Source organism: Dendrobates tinctorius, unplaced genomic scaffold (assembly GCF_039654945.1).
Source record: "Dendrobates tinctorius isolate UK_male_01 unplaced genomic scaffold, ASM3965494v1 ptg000065l, whole genome shotgun sequence".
Lineage (NCBI taxonomy): Eukaryota > Metazoa > Chordata > Amphibia > Anura > Dendrobatidae > Dendrobates > Dendrobates tinctorius.
Window position 1 is genome coordinate 8,737,565 of NW_027361733.1, and position 19,269 is coordinate 8,756,833.

The 19,269-nt window shown below is 45.7% G+C and overlaps 1 protein-coding gene across 3 annotated transcripts in view; it reads right to left on the minus strand.

The window, feature by feature from the left end:
• Positions 1-401: 401 nt before the first annotated feature.
• The window catches only part of DPM1 (dolichyl-phosphate mannosyltransferase subunit 1, catalytic), a 28,236-nt gene continuing 9,368 nt past the window's right edge, over positions 402-19,269 (minus strand). For 2 of the 3 annotated variants that reach the window (XM_073580610.1, XM_073580608.1), the window contains 6 exons: positions 11,617-11,693; positions 9,141-9,166; positions 8,409-8,504; positions 8,247-8,315; positions 1,416-1,530; positions 402-720 (listed from right to left, as the gene is read on the minus strand). In XM_073580610.1, coding sequence (XP_073436711.1) covers positions 616-720; positions 1,416-1,530; positions 8,247-8,315; positions 8,409-8,504; positions 9,141-9,166; positions 11,617-11,693 — 488 coding nt within the window. In that variant the 3' untranslated portion in view covers positions 402-615. Of the gene's footprint in view, positions 721-1,415; positions 1,531-6,176; positions 6,305-8,246; positions 8,316-8,408; positions 8,505-9,140; positions 9,167-11,616; positions 11,694-19,269 lie in introns of those variants that run through there. The other variant, XM_073580609.1, reaches the window with a different exon arrangement.

Genomic DNA, 19,269 nt, shown 5'->3' on the forward strand with positions numbered 1-19,269 from the left:
TCTCACTTGTCATGTGTGGTGTTCATATACAATCTGTTTTTTTACTTGGCCGTTATTAATCTTTTACAAGACTATTTACAGTTTCCTATGCTACAGAATAGTAATATATCCATAATAATGGGAAGCTATACTGTGGCTCTGTACGGCATCTGATTTTTTTTTCAATAGGTCCAATCCCATTTCTTCCCAATATTGACCAAATGAACGATGATCTTATAAATACGAGATGGTCAATCGTGCCGGAATCAGCTTGTTTGGATGACCTTCTTCCAGGTCCTTTAGTCCTTCGTCTGGCACCCACCACTTTTGCATCGGGAGGCAAGTAGCAGAAATGATGATATTGCATCTACTGTTACTTGCCAGGGTGCTTGCGCAATCTGGAATGATGAGAGACTCAGACATCAGGTTTACAAGAACGTTTCAGTATACTTTACAGAAATCTTCCATCAGCTGGAAGAAGGTCCACCCAGGATGTTCATATAAAACAAAGAAAATTACTACATTTATTCCCCCAATGTCTCTTCTGCAAGGATAAAACTTCCGTCTGTTCAGAATAAAAGTTTCGGGTAAACATGAAGTCTGCTAAATGTGATGGACGGCGTCTTCCGGCCAGACTCATGTGGTGGCAAATAAAGTTAACAGCCCCTTTACAAATGAGACTATTTCATTGCCCCCAAGCTTGGACTCTCCATAAACACGATCCACAAAGGAGATTGGCACCTAGAAGAAAAAAAAAAAAAAAAAAAAAAAAAAAAGGGAAAGATCAGGGATTTTTCAGACCAAGTATCAACAGCATCAGTGCAAAATTTCTGGGCTCAAGACCGATAATGAAGGTTACAGATAACTAGAAGCCGTAGGCCTCATTCACATGGTCGATGTTTGTGTACATGTTCTAGTTTCTTTTTTTTCCCCTCAAATAGTACCCATGACATACCCAATAAGTAGCGATGAGCGAACATGCTTGGATAAGGTGTTATCCAAGCATGCTTGTGTGCTAACCAAGTGACTTTGGTGGGCGCTATTAATATTATTGCGCCATTTATTCCATTGCACTTTACATGTAAGGAGGTGTATACATAATAAATACAAGTACAGTAAACTTAAACAATACAAGTCATAATATGTTTGAATCCACACGCCTGCACGTCTCACGGAGGTAATCCCTGCATGTGCTGTGGCTGTGGAACAGCCGCAAGGACTGAAACACATTTTTCAATGACACCGAAGACACTCGCTTACCACTTGAGCTTGCTCGGATAACATTATCCCAGCACGTTCGTTTATTCACTACAAAATAACACCTATGAAATCTCCTGTGCCATCATTCTACCCATGCTATTTCATGGCACTGAGGCGACAGGTTATATGCAGCTAGGTGAAACTGTCTATTCCATGATATTTTGGTGGCATTTTACCTCTCCGATTGTGTAATTAAACTGCCGTGCTCGTACGATCATCTCCATCTGGAATACGTAACCCTTGGAGACGCAGTGATTCACCAGCTTCTGCAGAACCTCTTTCTTATAAAGCCTATACAGCATATTGTACACATAAAACAATTACAATATAGATATAATTTGTGCCCAGAAAACTCAAAACGAATCTGAATAAAATGCAAGAAAGAACGGTATACAACGATGACGGACAAGAAAGGGTGTAGAAAGAAAGTCTTTAGAAGAATCTTACAGAGTTATCCAATTGTCACCACTTTAATAAGTTTGCTGAAAGTACAGGTCCCATTTCCAGTTCTCTGCGTGATGTCAGTAAAAAAGCAACAACATCATGGAATGGAGTTTGCCACAATTGTATCCAGTATATACAACTCTCTAACTAATCAGTCCTCATATGGGACAACGTTAATAACCCATCAGCTATGAGAACGATTAGGTCTGTAAAGGGGTTGAGCATTTACGGATAGCACAAATCTTGATGTGAACTGAAGTACAAGTGATAATGATCATCATTAACAATAATGATGATCATTATGTTTATACTACTTAAACAATTAGCGATGAAAAGCTTTTGGAGGCCTCTGTGGCCACACAGCAATGGTAGCTGCATCAATACCAAATAGCACATGCTTTGTGTAGGGCCAAAAAACGTATTCTTAGGGTTGGTGATTTGGGCTGCTAAATACACTTCTGTCAAAATTGATTGTGTGGTTGTGTTGATCATGATTGTCATGCCCACCATGTCTGTTATGCCGCATGAACCCTGGAGCAGTGTGCACGTGCGCTGAACTATCATGCCCGTTATGTCTTGTGCTGCAAGATCCCTGGAAGCAGTGTGCACATGCACCTCGTGACTGTTGTGCTGCAAGATGCCTGGAGCAGTGTGCACGCGTGCTTCATCTCATGGCTGCCTGCCAGTGCGCATGTGTGTTTTACCTCTTGGCTACACGCCATTGCTGTATGACCAGCCGTCTCTGCTCTGCCTGCAGCAATCCTCTATATGGTCCTGCCCCTGATCATGTGACCTTTCCTATGTTCCAGCACTGTCTGAGCCAGCTAACCTCTTCGTGTTTCTGGAGCCCCTGATCATGTGACCTTCTCTATGGTCCAGCCCAGTCTGATCTAGCAATACTCTCTATGATCCTGGAGGATCTGAACCAGAAGTCCTTCCCTGGTCCTGACCTGGAAGTGCAGGTGCTATATCAGACCGCCCCTTCCTATGGTCGGGGCCTGAGTATCGTGTCGCTTCCCTGCATGGCTGCTTGGTCTGCTCGGTCTCTCCCTGTATTCTGTGCCCCTGCACTCTGCCCTGTCGTGCGTCTCTACACACGCTCTGTGCTTGTACTCTGTCTCTTGTCTCTTGCCATGTCTTGTGTTGTCTTTCGTGCCATGTTTGTCCTTGCTATGCTTTGCCTTGTAAAACTTCCTCTGTTCTCTGCCTTAGTCTGTTTCGCTATGTCTTGCCTAAGCTCTTCCTTGCCTAGTCTCAAGGCTCCGCCTTGACCCGGCTCTGGGCTTCGGTCTCTGCTCCGCTGCTAAACTCTGTCCTATCGTGCTCTCTAGCACATTTCATGGCTAGTCTCAAGGTTCTCCCTTGACCCGGCTCTGGGCTTTGGCCTACGCTCCGCTGCAAGTCCTTTACTCGCTCTGGCCCCACTCTGTGCTTCTGCCTACTTTCCGCTCCTTGTTCCGTACCTAGTCTAGCTTTGTTTCTTTGTGTGCCCTTTGCATGCGCCTGGCCTTCCTAGCCTCTTGTCTGTGCCTCAGCTGTGCTCGTCGGCCAGTGACAGCTGTGTCGCCTGTTATGCCTCAGCCGGGTTCGCCTCAGTCTTGCCCGCCTGTGCCTCAGCCCGACCAACTAGCCAGTGCCCCAGCTGTGCTCTGTGCTTTGCGTGCTTCTCTAATAGAACACGCAGGCCCTAGCCTGCTCCTTGGCATACCTCCCCGTGCTTCTGTAAAAGTACATGCAGGCCTTGCCATGTACCCTGTCGTGCCCTCTTGCACGCACAGGCCCTAGCCTATACCCTATCGTGCCCTCTTGCACGCACAGGCCCTAGCCTATACCCTGTCGTGCCCTCTTGCACGCACAGGCCCTAGCCTATACCCTGGCATGTCTCTTAGCACGCACCCTGACTAGAACCTGACCCTGGCGTGTCCCTCGGCACACGCAGGACCTTGCCTTGAACCCTGGCGTGTCCCTACACACGCACCATGTCTTGTACTTTGAACCCTGGCGTGTCCCCCTACACACGCACCTTGCCTTGCACCTTGTCCTGGACCCTGGTGTGCCCCTAGCACACACCCTGCCTGGAACTGCCTTGGACTTTGGCATGTTCCCTAACACGCACCATGTCTGGAGATCTGTCGTGCCTCCTTGCCTGAACCCTGGTTTGCCTGCTGGATGACCGGAACCTGCCGATCGCTGCCAGAGATCGTAAGCCTGACGACTGCGGCCTGATGTCCGCAGCCTGATGCCCGGAGTCCAATGCCATTGAGCCTTGCTTGTACCTAGGCGTGCCTGTGACGAGGTCAGCTTACGCTGAGTCGACTTTTTCTTTAGAGTGGACCCTCTGGGTCGTGGCACCCACCCACCTAGGGCGAGCTGACCTTGTGAGGAACCACCCCCTATACAAGGAGTGTCAGGGGCAAGACCAAGGGGGTGAGCCACGACTGCTGGCACCAGACGGCCGGCTCGAGTAGACATCAGGTGCGAGTGTATAACGACCAGGGACGAGCAGGAAACAAGACAAGACGTGAATTCAAAGTTTCTTCATTAAGGCAAATTCAGGATAACATAAATGTAAAACGGGATAACAGGCAACCACAGCAAGGTGCGTGCATAGCACACCAAGGTCCATGGAATAGTACGTGCTAGAAGGCAAACCCAGTTACCGGCACGGACATGATGGCATCGGACTCCAGACAACTGGCAGGGATCGGAGCATCAGGCTGTAGTCTTCATGCTTACGATCTCTGGCAGGGATGGCAGGTTCCAGCAGGCAAACCAGGGTACAGGCAAGAAGGCACAACAGATCTCCAGGCACGGTGCGTGTTAGGGAACACGACGAGGTCCAAGGCAAGATTCCAGGCAGGGTGCGTGTGTATGGGACACGCCAGGTTCAACGTGCAAAGGACGGTGCGTGTGTAGGGGACACGCCAGGGTTCAAAGTTCAACATACAAGGCAGAGTCCTGCGCGTGCAGAGGGGCACGCCAGGGTAAGAGGCAGAGTCCTGTGCGTGCAGAGGAGCACGCCAGGGTCAGGGTACAGGATAGGACCTGTACGTGCTAGAGGGCACGACAGGGTATATGGCTAGACCTGCACGTACTTTTCCAGAAGCACGGGGAGGTATGTCACGGGGCAGGCGAGGGCCTGCGCGTGCTAACAGAAGCACGGAGAGCACAGTGCAGAGACAGCGTAGGTGCAGAGACAGCGTAGGTGCAAGGAAGCACAGAGAGCACGGCTGGGCACTGGCTAGCTGGTCGGGCTGCAGCACTAACAGGCGGGCAAGACTCCAGCGAACCCGGCTGGGGCATAGCAGGCGACACAGCTGTCACTGACCGACGAGCACGGCTGAGGCACAAGCAGGCGGGCACGGCTGAGGCACAAGCAGGAGGCTAGGAAGGCCAGGCGCATGCAAAGGGCACACGAAGAAACAAGGCAAGGCTAGACCGTGTACGGAACATGGAGCGGAACATAGGCAGAAACAGAGTCAGGTCAGAGCGAGAACAGAGCTAGCAGCGGAGCGTAGGTCGAAGCCCAGAGCCGGGTCAAGGGAGAACCTTGAGACTAGCCTGGAAATGTGCAAGAGAGCACAAAAGGTAGGAGAGGAGGAATGGTGCGTGTGCCAGGAGGCACAACAGAGCACCATAGGTAAGAGCAAGGAAGAACTAGCAAAGACAGAGCACATAGGAAGGACCACAAGGCAGAGCATGGCAAAGCAAGCAAGGCAGAGAAATACCGGAAGGACTACAAGTCCAAGCATGACAGACAAAACATGGCACAATGGACGAACACAAGACAAGGCACGGGACAAGAGACAGAGTACAAGCACAAAACATGTGCAGAGACGCACTACAGGGCAGACTGCAGGGGCGCATAATACAGGGAGCGACTGAGCAGCCATGCAGGGAAGCAACACAATACTCAGGCCCCGACCATAGGAAGGGGCGGTCTGATACAGCACCTGCACTTCCGGGTCAGCACTAGGGAAGGACTTCCGGGTCAGGACTAGGGAAGGACTTCCGGGTCAGATCCTCCAGGGTCAGAGAGAGCATTGCTAGATCAGACTGGCTGGAGCATAGGAAAGGTCACATGATCAGGGGCTCCAGGAATACAGAGAGGATTGCAGAATCAGAGCAGAGACAGATGGTTACCCAGCAACAGCGTGCAGCCATGAGGTAAGGCGTGCGTGCACACTGTTCCAGGCATCTTGCAGCACAACAGTCACGAGGATTTAGTGCACGTGCACACTGCTCCAGGAGTCATGCCGCATATCAGACATGGCAGGCATGATAGTTCGGTGCGCGTGCACACTGCTCCAGGGGTCATGCGGCATAACAGACATGGCGGACATGACAGTCATAACGGACATGGCGGGCATGACAGTGCCATCTAGCACGTACCATGCCATGGACCTTGGCGTGCCATGCACGCACCTTGCTGTGTTTTCCTGTTATCACGTTTTGCACCTGTTGCTACCCTGAGTTTGCCTTAATGAAGATACCTTAAATTCACGACTTTTCTTGTTTCCTGCATGTCCTGTGTCATCAGACACTCGTGTCTTCCTTGAGCCGGCCGTCTGGTTCCAGCAGTCGTGGTGGCTCGCCCCTTTGGTCTTGCTCCTGACACTCCCTGTATAGGGGGTGGTTCCTCACAAGGTTAGCTTGTCCTAGGTGGGTGGGTGCCACGACCCAGAGGGTCCACTCTAAAGAAAACGACTCAGCGAAAGCTGACTCCGTCACAGTGATACATATGGCACTGCATTATGCAGTGATGTAGCAGCTGCAAAGTATGATTTTTGGGTGAGCCAAGTGTGTCATGGCGGAAGTCTGGCCCCGGCCTAATCTTCGCTCAGAGGGTAGAGATATTGGTAGCACGCTGGGCGATATAGCTACAGAGACACACCAAACATACCTTTTCTAAATTTTGGTGCAGTACAGTCATGGCCAAAAGTTTTGAGAATGACACAAATATTAATTTTTACAAAGTCTACTGCTTCATTTTTTCTAATGGCAATTTGCATATACTCCAGAATGTTATAAAGAGTGATCAGCTTAACAGCAATTACTTGCAAAGTCAATATTTGCCTAGAAAATTAACTTTATCCCCCAAAACACATTTCAACATCATTGCAGCCCTACCTTAAAAGGACCAGCTAACATTGTTTCAGTGATTGCTCCATTAACACAGGTGTGGGTGTTGATGAGGACAGGGCTGGAGATCAATCTGTCATGATTAAGTAAGAATGACACCACTGGACACTTTAAAAGGAGGCTGGTGCTTGGCATCATTGTTTCTCTTCTGTTAACCAAGGTTATCTCTAAAGAAACACGTTTAGTCATCATTGCACTGCACAAAAATGGCCTAACAGGGAAGAGTATCGCAGCTAGAAAGATTGCACCTCAGTCAACAATCTATTGCATCATCAAGAACTTCAAGGAGAGAGGTTCCCTTGTTGCCAAAGAGGCTCCAGGGCGCCCAAGAAAGACCAGCAAGCGCCAGGACCGTCTCAAGTGTTTCAGCTGCGGATCGGGCTACCAGCAGTGCAGAGCTTCCTCAGGAATGGCAGCAGGCAGGTGTGAGTGCATCTGCACGCACTGTGAGGCGGAGACTCTTGGAGCAAGGCCTGGTCTCAAGGAGGGCAGCAAAGAAGCCACTTCTCTCCAAAAAAAACATCATGGACAGACTGATATTCTGCAAGAGGTACAGGGAGTGGACTACTGAGGACTGGGGTAAAGTCATTTTCTCTGATGAATCCCCTTTTCGATTGTTTGGGACATCTGGAAAACGGCTTATTCGGAGAAGACCAGGTGAGCGCTACCACCAGTCTTGTCTCATGCCAACTGTCAAGCATCCTGAAACCATTCATGTGTGGGGTGGCTTCTCAGCCAAGGGAATGGGCTCTCTCTCAGTCTTGCCTAAAAACACAGCCATGAATAAAGAATGGTACCAGAATGTCCTCCAAGAGCAACTTCTCCCAACCGTCCAAGAGCAGTTTGGCGATCAACAATGCCTTTTTCAACATGATGGAGCACCTTGCCATAAAGCAAAGGTGATAACTAAATGGCTCAGGGAACAAAACAGAGATTTTGGGACCGTGGCCTGGAAACTCCCCAGATCTTAATCCCATTGAGAACTTGTGGTCAATCATCAAGAGACGGGTGGACAAACAAAAACCTTCAAATTCAGACAAAATAAAAGCATTGATTTTGCAAGAATGGCCTGCTATCAGTCAGGATTTGATCCAGAAGTTGATTGAGAGCATGCCACGGAGAATTGCTGAGGTCCTGAAGAAGGGTCAACACTCAAATATTGACTTGCTGCATTAACTCATTCTAACTGTCAATATAACCTTTTGTTACTCATAATATGTTGCAATTATATTTCTGTATGTGATAAAAACATCTGACAAACACACACAAAAACCAGAGGGCAGCAGATCATGTGAAAATATAATATTTGTGTCATTCTCAAAACTTTTGGCCATGACTGTATATGGATTACAAATTCCACAAGAAAACACCATTTTATACATGAAGGGATTTATTAATGATAGAAGACGGGTTTCACTTACCTAAAACTCCCAGTCAAGTCGGAGGCTCCTGGACGCAGCAAAACCTGGGATAGGAAGTTTGCCCCTCGACTGTTAAGGTCAATTAAGAAGAGCCCATGAGATGATTAATTATCAAAACGTTAATGGTTGAAGCAATGAAAGCTAACCGTAACTTCTGGTGACCTGATGAGCTTCCTCTTTAAGTCCCAGCCATAAACGCCTCCATTTCTGATGTATCGAGTCCCAGACACAATGTCGAAATTGCCTTCCTTCTGTTTACTGCAAAAGTACAGCGATGTTAGCGGTCCGCTAGTAATAGTCATGTTCTTATGTGCTGCTGGCAGGTAACGGACAGGTCATTGCCCCCTCAAGATTAGCACACTAGCCCTGAAATACTCCGATTTTCAGTGAGTGAGGGCTCGCTCCCACTTGCGATTAAATCCGATGAATGTAATCCAGTTAAAAATTGGATTGCATTTTACCAATTTAATCCTATGCTTGTGTTCTCAGTGGCATTTTTTTTCCTGCCATGATCGGATGCATGCACCACTATAAGTCTGAGTGCATGTGAAACATTGCACTGCACTCAGATATCACCCGAGTGCAATTCACACGGACGCCGGCAATGGAGAAATTAATTTCTCAGTCTCCTCCACAGCTGTGCTCCGATCCTGTCATGCGAGACACTTGGCTGCTGCTCGCAGCAGAGCTGGAGCTGAGTGTCATTAGCATGTTCCATCAGATGTGATACCCTAGGGTATCTTCGGCCAAACTATCAGTCTGTGATCCACCACAATATAATCACTGCTCCTGAAATACTGCACTGCTGGATATTCCTAAATATCCCAGCCGCCCACCAACAACTTTCCAGAAATAATCTGTACTACAAGACATAAAACTAAATTTTGCACTCACTTGATGAATTCTGGGATAAATTTTGGCTGAAGAGAAAGACGACAAAAAAAAAAACAAAAACATACAAAGAAAACAAGAATATGATTAAAACAAAAAAGAAAACAAAAACATTTATTACATATTGCAAATATCTGCAAAGAACTTTTAAAACAATTTATGGTATGTCTACAGTGTTCTTAGAGACTGAAGTCTTTTTAAAGTTCCAGAGAAAAAACCCAAAAAGTTCAAAATAAATGTACCGTACATACTCGAGTATAATAAGCAGAGGCACCAAGTTTTGCCATGAAATACTGGGTAAACTTATTGACTCGAGTATAAGCCGGGTATACATTGTCCCCTCATCCCTATCTTGGTATGCATGGCTCCCCTCTCCCATCCTTATATGCACTGCTCCTTATCCCCTATCCTTGTATGCATGGTTCCTATTTAAACACAAACATCCTACTCACCTTCGTGCGCGCCCTCGCTGCATCTAGTTCGTTCCGGTGCCAGCAGCACTTCCGGCCAAGCGATCACCTGGCCCCGCTCATTAAGGTAATGAATATTCACTCCACGCTTATGGGAGTGGAGAGGCGTGCATATTCATTACCTTAACGAACGGGGCCACGCGATTGTTCGGCCAGAAATGCTGCTTGTGTCGGAACGAACTAGATGCAGCGAGGGCACGCAGGAAGGCGAGTAGGATGTGTGCCACTGTGCTGGAAGTTGATGGCTGCAGCTGTAACTGTGCGCGCTATAAGAGAAATGAATATTCGTTTCTCTTTAGCAGCGGCACAGGCTTTAGCCACAGCTCCTGCCTCTGAGCTGCTGCTCCTCCTTCACCGCCAGCTTTCTGGGACAACTGACATGTGTATAAGCCAAGGGGGCGCTTTCAGCATAAAAAAAAAAAAAGTGCTGAAGAACTCGGCTTATACACGAGTATATATGGTATTTAGTTTTGCTAAAAAGCAGTCCAAACAATGCACGATTCATCATAATATATATTGGTGGTCATGATTTTATGTTGAAAGACAGCAAATACTGACAGGTCAAGATAGATCACTTATAGAATTTTTAGTGCAAATGTTTAGTCACACTTTATTTGTTTGGGATCCGGGTCCTGAAACACTCACTGACCGCTCAAAATACCAGAAACGTGTGCAGCTCAGAAGAGAGAAACGCAACAGCTCCAGCGTGAATGCAGCGTTAAGTACTGAAATCATGGGGCTCCAAGGCTTTCTATGGAATCCATCTTTGATCTGGGCAGGCTCCGGCAGTATCTGCACACTTTTCAGGGGCGTTTTGAGCAATCAGTGTGGGTGTCAAGTCCCAGATCCTCACTGATCTGCAAGCAGTTAAAAAGGCATAAACAAAGAATTTTAGTACACGTTTAGTTATTCTAACATGAGCTAGGACTCATTTTAAACGGTGTAATGGTCATGTAATCTCTCTTGGCATTTCATTACTGCCCTAGATTATTGGGAGACGGCATTCAATAATGTATTATGACATCTGCTTAGCCTATACCCCTCTTGCCCCCACAGTCATTTTTCATCTTTGCATTTTATTTTTTTCCTCCCTTTCTCCAAACCATAATTTTTTTTTTTTGACCAACAGTCATGAGGCCTTTTTTTTTTGCCGGACGAGTTGTAGTGTTGAATAACAGCATTCATGTCACAATAATGGGGTTAAAAAACCCACGGCATTACAACATTCTTTATTTTCCGTCTATGGAGCGATTTGAAAGCTTTTTTATTGAATGGCAACCTGACAGTCTGATACTAATTTGTGGCGTATTTCTTAGGGAACTATGTTACCAAAGAAAAAAAAATGGAATTCTGTTTAGATTCCCCCCCTTCTGACGCAGACGCTAAGAGGGGTCAGAGATTAAATGTTAAATAGCAGCGATCAGAGCTCAGCTCCGGTCACTGCTGTTCGAGACACATGCTGGCTATGTAGATAGCTCTTGAGCACTCTTAACACATGGGCATCCCCGCATTGACGTACACGGATGATAACTTGTGCTCCGGTGTTAAAGATAAAATGTTATTTAGAATACCATTCTCATAGCCATCAGTCACAGGGTAAATAAAAAAAAAAAAAAAAAAAAAAGACACCAATAATATAAAATATTGGTATATTTTAATCTGACATGTGAAAAGATATATATACACACACACCTTTTACTGATCGGTGGTGGTTTGGCATCCAATATTCCACCAATCAGAATGTTTTAACCCTTTGTTTTAAAGATTAGTGGGGATGTCAGCAATTAAAGCTGTTATGTCACTATGACGTCTATTTTTAAAGATTTACGTCAATATGTGTCCTCCCAGTCATTGTCAAAGGGGCAAGACAATCTCAATGGCCCCATCATTTTAGAGATTTGTTTGGTGTGAGCAGTCAGATGCTGATCAATCATACACTCCAGCAATACACTGTGAATATACAGTGGAACAACCATGTCACCAACTTGCAGCCTGTGAATAATACATACATGGTGTGACAGGTCGGCATCCATGATGATGATGAAATTTCCTGAGGCGTGCTGCATGCCGTGAATGTACGCAGTTCCTAGGGGAGGAAATTAAAAGATCAACATATTAGTACAATTTTTTTTTTGGGTGGGCGGGCAAATCACAGATTGTATTGCATAAGGGGGTTGCATCTATTTTTCCAATAATACGCAACGTAAAAAAAAACAAAAAACAAAAACAAAAAAAAAAAAAAAAAACAAAAAACACTACCGTAACCAAACTCATTGTGGGAACGTATCCTAATAAATAAGGATATGAGGATGGTTTCTGCACAGTGATTTTGGAGGAATTTCTATAATATATGGGCGAGAAAGCTGTATCTCCTTCGGTGTAGAGACACAGCAAAGTCATCAATTCATACACAAGATTATTACATGGGTCCTATAATAATGTATGGCCTTCACATTCTCCGCTGGCATCTCCTTACTTGATGTAAAGGTGAATGTCTTCATTCACTGACAGCAAACGGCACTGTGAACCTCAACTCCAGTCTTTAAGTACCACAAACAGAAAAAGTTTTCAGGATTTCCTTAGTAATGCAGTGGTCATGGAATAATCACCAATGAAAGGTGGGAAACAAGGAAAGGAAATCCTGAAACCTTGGTTTGTGGTGTGTACGGATCACTCACTCTCTGGCAGCTCTTCGGGTATACACATGCACGGGGTTCTTGTCAATCAAGGGAAGATTTATTAAACGTTATAGTCTTTCACGGTGATCAAACTAAACTGACAAACCAAAACAAACACAGTCACTTCTCTGGGGAGAATTATATTTTAATTATAACAGCCAGTCATGTAAAATCATTTCTCATGTTATACTCACACTCTACAGGAGAAATAGCAAATATGCACTTGCACTTTTATTACTTCTGGTCCCATACAGATACACTATAATGGGATAGGTTGAATTTTGTATCATGCTTGTTCCCATGAGACTATGACCTTGCACTGTCTGTTATAACAGTTTTAAAGATTTTACTGTGTACTTGTATGCAATATATCAACTAACTTCTCTATACAGTGGGTACGGAAAGTATTCAGACCCCTTCAAATTTTTCACTCTGTTTCATTGCAGCCATTTGGTAAATTCAAAAAGGTCATTTTTTTTCTCATTAATGTACACTCTGCACCCCATCTGAAAAAAAAAAAAAAAAAAAAAAAAAAAAAAAAAAAAGTATAAATTTTTGCAAATTAAAAAAGAAAAACTGAAATATCACATGGTCATAAGTATTCAGACCCTTTGCTCAGACACTATTTAAGTCACATGCTGTCCATCTTCTTGTGATCCTCCTTGAGATGGTTCTACTCCTTCATTGGAGTCCAGCTGTAAACTGACAGGACTTTATTTTGTAAAGGCACACAATTGTCTATATAAGACCTCACAGCTCACAGTGCATGTCAGACCAAATGAGAATCATGATGTCAAAGGAACTGGCCAAGGAGCTCAGAGACAGAATTGTGGCAAGGCACAGATATAGCCAAGGTTACAAAACAATTTCTGCAGTACTCAAGGTTCCTAAGAGCACAGTGGCCTCCATAATTCTTAAAATGGAAGAAATTTGGGAACACCAGAAGTCTTCCTAGACCTAGACGTCCAGCCAAACTGAGCAATCGTGGGAAAAGAGCCTTGGTGAGAGAGGTAAAGAAGAACCCCCAAGATCACAGTGGCTGAGCGCCACAGATGCAGTAGGGAGATGGGAGAAAGTTCCAAAAAGTCAACTATCACTGCAGCCCTCCACCAGTCAGGCCTTTATGGCAGAGTGGCCAGACATATGAAAGACTGCATAGTTTGCTAAAAAAAAAAAAAAACACATGAAGGACTCCCAACTACGAGAAATAAGATTCTCTGGTCTCATGAGACGAAGATAGAAGTGATAATTTTAAGCGGTATGTGTGGAGAAAACCAGGCACTGCTTATCACCTGCCCACTACAATCCCAACAGTAAAACATGGTGGTGGCAGCATCATGCTATGGGGGTGTTTTTCAGCTGCAGGGACAGGACAATGACCCTAAGCACACAGCTAAAATAACAAAAGGAATGGCTTCAGAACAACTCTGTGACCATTCTTGACTGGCCCAGCCAGAACCCTGACCTAAACCCAATTGAGCATCTTTGGAGAGACCCGAAAATGGCTGTCCACCAACGTTCACCATCCAACCTGACGGAGCTGGAGAGGATCTGCAAGGAAGAATGGCAGAGGATCCCCAAATCCAGGTGTGAAAAACTTGTTGCATCATTCCCAAGAGGACTCATAGCTGTACTAGCTCAAAAGGACGCTTCTCCTCAATACTAAACTTCTATCTCTCACTTCCTCCTTCGGCCTCACTCAATGGTCTTCTGCAGCCACTCACAAAGATGGCCACACACTAGACCTCATCTTCACCCGCCTCTGCTCCCTATCTAGCCTCTAACTCACCTCTTCTTCTCTCTGACCACAACCTACTTACATTCTCTTCCCTCTCCTCCTCAGGTCCACAATCCTCACCTCAAAAACTCGCACACCCTCGCAGAAATCTTCAACATCTCGATCTACACTCACTGTCTGAATCCCTCCTCCCTCTTACAGACATAAGTTCCCTACACAATGCAGATGCCGCTCTATATAACACCACAATAGCTGTAGCTTTGGAATCAGTTGCCCCTCTCAAACATACCAAAACTCGCAAAATCAACAGACAGCCCTGGCACACCAGTCTGACCAAAGAACTGAGGCGGGCTTCCAGGGCTGCTGAGCGGAGATGGAAAAAATCCCACTCCGATGAGGACTTCATCACATTCAAACAGTCCCTCACTACTTTCAAGGCCACACTCGCTGCAGCAAAACTAACCTACTTCTCATCTCTCATATCCTCCCTGTCTCGCAACCCTAAACAGTTATTCAACACTTTCAATTCTCTCCTCCGCCCCCCCAGCACCTCCTCCCTCTCCACTCATCTCAGCTGAAGACTTTACCTCATTTTTCAAGTAGAAGATTGATAACATCAGAGACAGTTTTGGTCAACAACCCCCAGTGCCCTTCCTCCTACCTGCCCTGCCCTCCTCCCCCAAAACCAACTTCTCCACCATTACAGAAGATCGACTCTCCACTCTACTCTCAAGATCACATCTCACTACCTGTGCACTTGACCCGATCCCATCCCACGTCATCCCAAAACTCACCACAGTCTTCATCCCAACCCTAACCCATCTCTTCAACCTATCACTAACAACTGGTGTTTTCCCCTCAAGCTTTAAACATGCCTCAATCACACCTATCCTCAAAAAGCCCTCTTGACCCATCCTCTGTATCTAGCTATCGCCCTATATCACTTCTCCCCTATGCCTCAAAACTACTGGAACAACACGTCCATCTTGAACTATCCTCCCACCTCTCTTCTAGCTCCCTCCTTGACCACTTGCAATCCGGCTTCCGGCCACACCACTCCACTGAAACTGCCCTAACTAAGGTCACCAATGACCTACTAGCCGCCAAGGCCTCCTCCTCCTGGACCTGTCCTCTGCCTTTGACACAGTGGACCATTCCCTATTACTACAGACCCTCTCATCTCTTGGTATCACAGACTTGGCCCTATCTTGGATTGCGTCATACCTAGCAGACCGGACATTCAGCGTCTCCCATTCGCACACCACCTCCTCACCGCGCCCCCTATCCGTCGGAGTCCCGCAAGGTTCAGTCCTAGGCCCCCTGCTCTTCTCCGTTTACACCTTTGGCCTCGGACAGCTCATAGAATCCCATGGCTTTCAGTATCATCTCTATGCTGATGACACACAGATCTACATCTCTGGACCAGATATCACCTCACTACTAAACAGAATCGCTCAATGTCTGTCTGCTATTTCATCCTTCTTCTCCGCTAGCTTTCTAAAACTTGATATGGACAAAACAGAATTAATCATTTTTCGCCCATCTCATGTGACCCCCCCCAACAGACCTATCCATTAAAGTAAACGGCTGCCCACTCTCTCCAGTCCCACAAGCTCGCTGCCTCGGGGTTATCCTTGACACTGATCTCTCCTTCAAACCACATATCCAAGCCCTTTCCGCTTCCTGGCGACTTCAACTCAAAAATATTTCATGGATCCGTACATTCCTCAACCAAGAATCTGCAAAAAAAACCCTAGTCCATGCCCTCATCATCTCCCGCCTTGACTACTGCAACCTCCTGCTCTGTGGCTTCCCCTCTAACACTCTCGCACCCCTCCAATCTATTATTAACTCTGCTGCCTGACTAATCCACCTGTCCACCCGCTATTCCCCAGCCTCTCCCCTCTGTCAATCCCTGCACTGGCTCCCCATTACCCAAAGACTCCAGTTCAAAACCCTAACCATGACAAACAAAGCCATCCACAACCTGAGTCCTCCATACATCTGTGACCTAGTCTCCCGATACTTACCTGCACGAAACCTCCGATCCTCACAAGATCTCCTTCTGTACTCCCCTCTTAGCTCCACTTCCCACAATCGCGTACAAGATTTCTCCCGCGCATCCCCTCTACTCTGGAACTCTCTACCACAACATATCAGACTCTCGCCTACCATGGAAACCTTCAAAAAGAACTTGAAGACCTACCTCTTCCGACAAGCCTACAACTTGCAGTAACCACCGATCCACCAAACCGCTGCACGACCAGCTCTACCCTCGCCTACTGTATCCTCACCCACCCCGTTGTAGATTGTGAGCCCTCGCGGGCAGGGTCCTCTCTCATCCTGTACCAGTTGTGACTTGTATTGTTTAAGATTACTGCACTTCTATGTATTACAATATGTATACCCCTCCTCACATGTAAAGCGCCATGGAATAAATGGCGTAATAATTAAAATAATAATAATACTGAGCAAAAGGGTCTGAATACGTATGACCATATGATATTTCAGTTTGTCTTTAATTAAATTTGCAAAAATTTCTTCATTTTTTTTCCAGTCAAGATGGGGTGCAGAATGTACATTAACCGCTTTCTGATATTATACGCACTATTCCATCCATGTGACCTGGGACTTGATTCCCGTAGACGGAATAATACGTCATAGTCGATCATCCGCACTCATGAAGGGGGGGGGGGCTGAGGGGATTGCAGCGTTCTGGAGCTGGCAGAGGGGATGACAGCCCCTCTGCCTTTGGATTGGAGACCCCGCGGCATGACACGAGGTCCCGATCGCTCCCATGGTAACCAGATGTCGTCATGACAACGTCTGGGTTACCAGAGCTGGGAGACTTCCTGCCATGTGCAGTGCATGTCAGGAAGTCTGAGGTCAGTGTGCACAGAGAGCAGCACTGATAGCTTATATGGCATGCAGATCTGCATGCAATATAAGCGATCAGCCTGCACAAAATGAGTGTCCTATAGTTGGACAAAGTGTAAAAGTAAGAATGAAATTAAAATATCAATAAATATTTTATTAAAAAAAAAAATCTAAACAATAAAAGTACACTTATTTAGTATCGCCGCGTCTAACGACAACCTATAAAACTGTCCCAATATTAAACACCATCAAAAAGAAAAAAAGCCAAGGCAAAAAAAACCAATGCTTTATCATACCGCAAAACAAAAACTGGAATATTACGCGATCAAAAAGGCGGATATAAATAAACGTGGTACCGCTGAAAACGTCATCTTGTCCCGTAAAAAACAAGCTGACATATAGCTCCATCACCGGGAAATAAAAAAGTTATAGCGCTCAGAATAAAGGGATGCAAAAAATAAGTAGTTTTTATTGTATAAAAGCACCAAAACATTAAAAAAAAAAATATATAAATGAGGTATTGCTGTAATCTTACTGACCCGAAGAATAAAACTGCTTTATCAATTTTACCACATGCGGAACGGTAGAAACACCCCCCCCAAAAGAAATTCATGAATTGCTGATTTTTGTTCATTCTGCCTCATAGAAATTGGAATAAAAAGCGATCAAAAAACGTCATGTGCCCGAAAATGGTACCAATAAAAACGTCAACTCGTCCCGCAAAAAACAAGACCTCACATGACTGTGGGCCAAAATATGGAAAAATTATAGCTCGCACAAACTATCTTTTGCAATGAAAAGCATCTTTTAGTGCGTGACAGCTGCCAAACATAAAAACCCGCTATAAGTAGTAAATCAAACCCCCCCTTTATCACCCCCTTAGTTAGGGAAAAATAATAAAATAAAAAAAAATGCATTTATTTCCATTTAGGGCTCGGATTAGTTGGGGCTAGGGTTGGAGTTAGAATTGTGGGGTTTCCACTGTTTAGGCACATCAGGGGCTCTCCAAACGTGACGTGCGTCAAAAAAGTCAAATGGTGCTCCTTCCCTTAAGAGCTCTGCTATGCACCCAAAGAGTGGTTTACCCCCACATATGGGGTATCAGCATACTCAGGACAAATTGCCCAACAACTTTTGGGGTCCAATTTCTCCTGTTACCCTTGGGAAAATAAACTGGGGGCAAAAAGATCATGTTTGTGAAACAAATATGATTTTTTATTTTTACAGCTCTACATTATAAACTTCTGTGAAGCACTTGGGGGTTCAAAGTGCTCACCACACATCTAGATAAGTTCCTTAGATGCTCTACTTTCCAAAATGGTGTCGCTTGTGGGGGGTTTCCACTGTTTATGCCCATCAGGGGCTCTCCAAATGCGACATGGCGTCCGATCTCAATTCCAGCCAATTGTGCATTGAAGAGTCAAACGGCGCTCCTTCCCTTCTGAGTTCTGCTATGCGCCCATTGTCAATGAGAAAAAAAAAAAAAAAAAAAAAAAAAAAAAAGAACTTTTTTTTGAATTTACCAAATGGCTGCAATGAAACAAAGAGTGAAAAAATTAAAGGGGTCTGAATACTTTCCGTACCCACTGTATATACTGTTAGAGATATGATTATGCTCATGTTCTAGGACTGGCCCTATACTCCCTCTTCTGTCAGACATTCCCTACATTCAAAGGCACCTTGTTATTACTTGTATGTATTTATTTTACTTATTTTCTAAATAAAAATTGATATTTTAACCTCTCTATTTGTCACTTTGTCTCTACTATAACGATTGTGATATGCTGGTGGCGGCACTATTGATTTCATGCTGAATTGGTGACACCGATTATGGTCATTTGGACCAATCTTTCATAATATTAAAAGAAAATAAACAGGTCTATGACAAAACATGTGCGATTGCAATCATTTTCTGGGAGAAATACTTAATTTTCCTAAACATTTTCAAGGGTTCCAACACATCAGCCATGACCATGTCATATTGCCCTGGAATATACCTGTTTCTGTAAAATTCACCATCATACCTGTTACGCCTCCGGGCTCCACTTACCGGCGCGCTCCTGCTCTCCGGCGCGTCCCCGCGCCCGGCTCCCCCCGGTGGCAGGCGCCTGCGCACTGCCTCCCTTCAGGCGCGCAGCCCCCTGGGTAACATGACGCGCTGGCTCCGCCTCCAACATGGCGGCGCCCAGCGCTACTTATGGCCGGCGTCTGGACAGGTAAGACGCCTGTTCTTCTAATGCGGTGACGCTGTCTCTTTGCAGCACCCTCCGTGTTCCAGGCCCTTTTACCCTGCCTCTGTTTGCGCTGTCTTCCTAGTCCTTGCACCCCTATTCTTGCCCCTGCCTTCGCTGCCTCCATCAGTTCTCCCT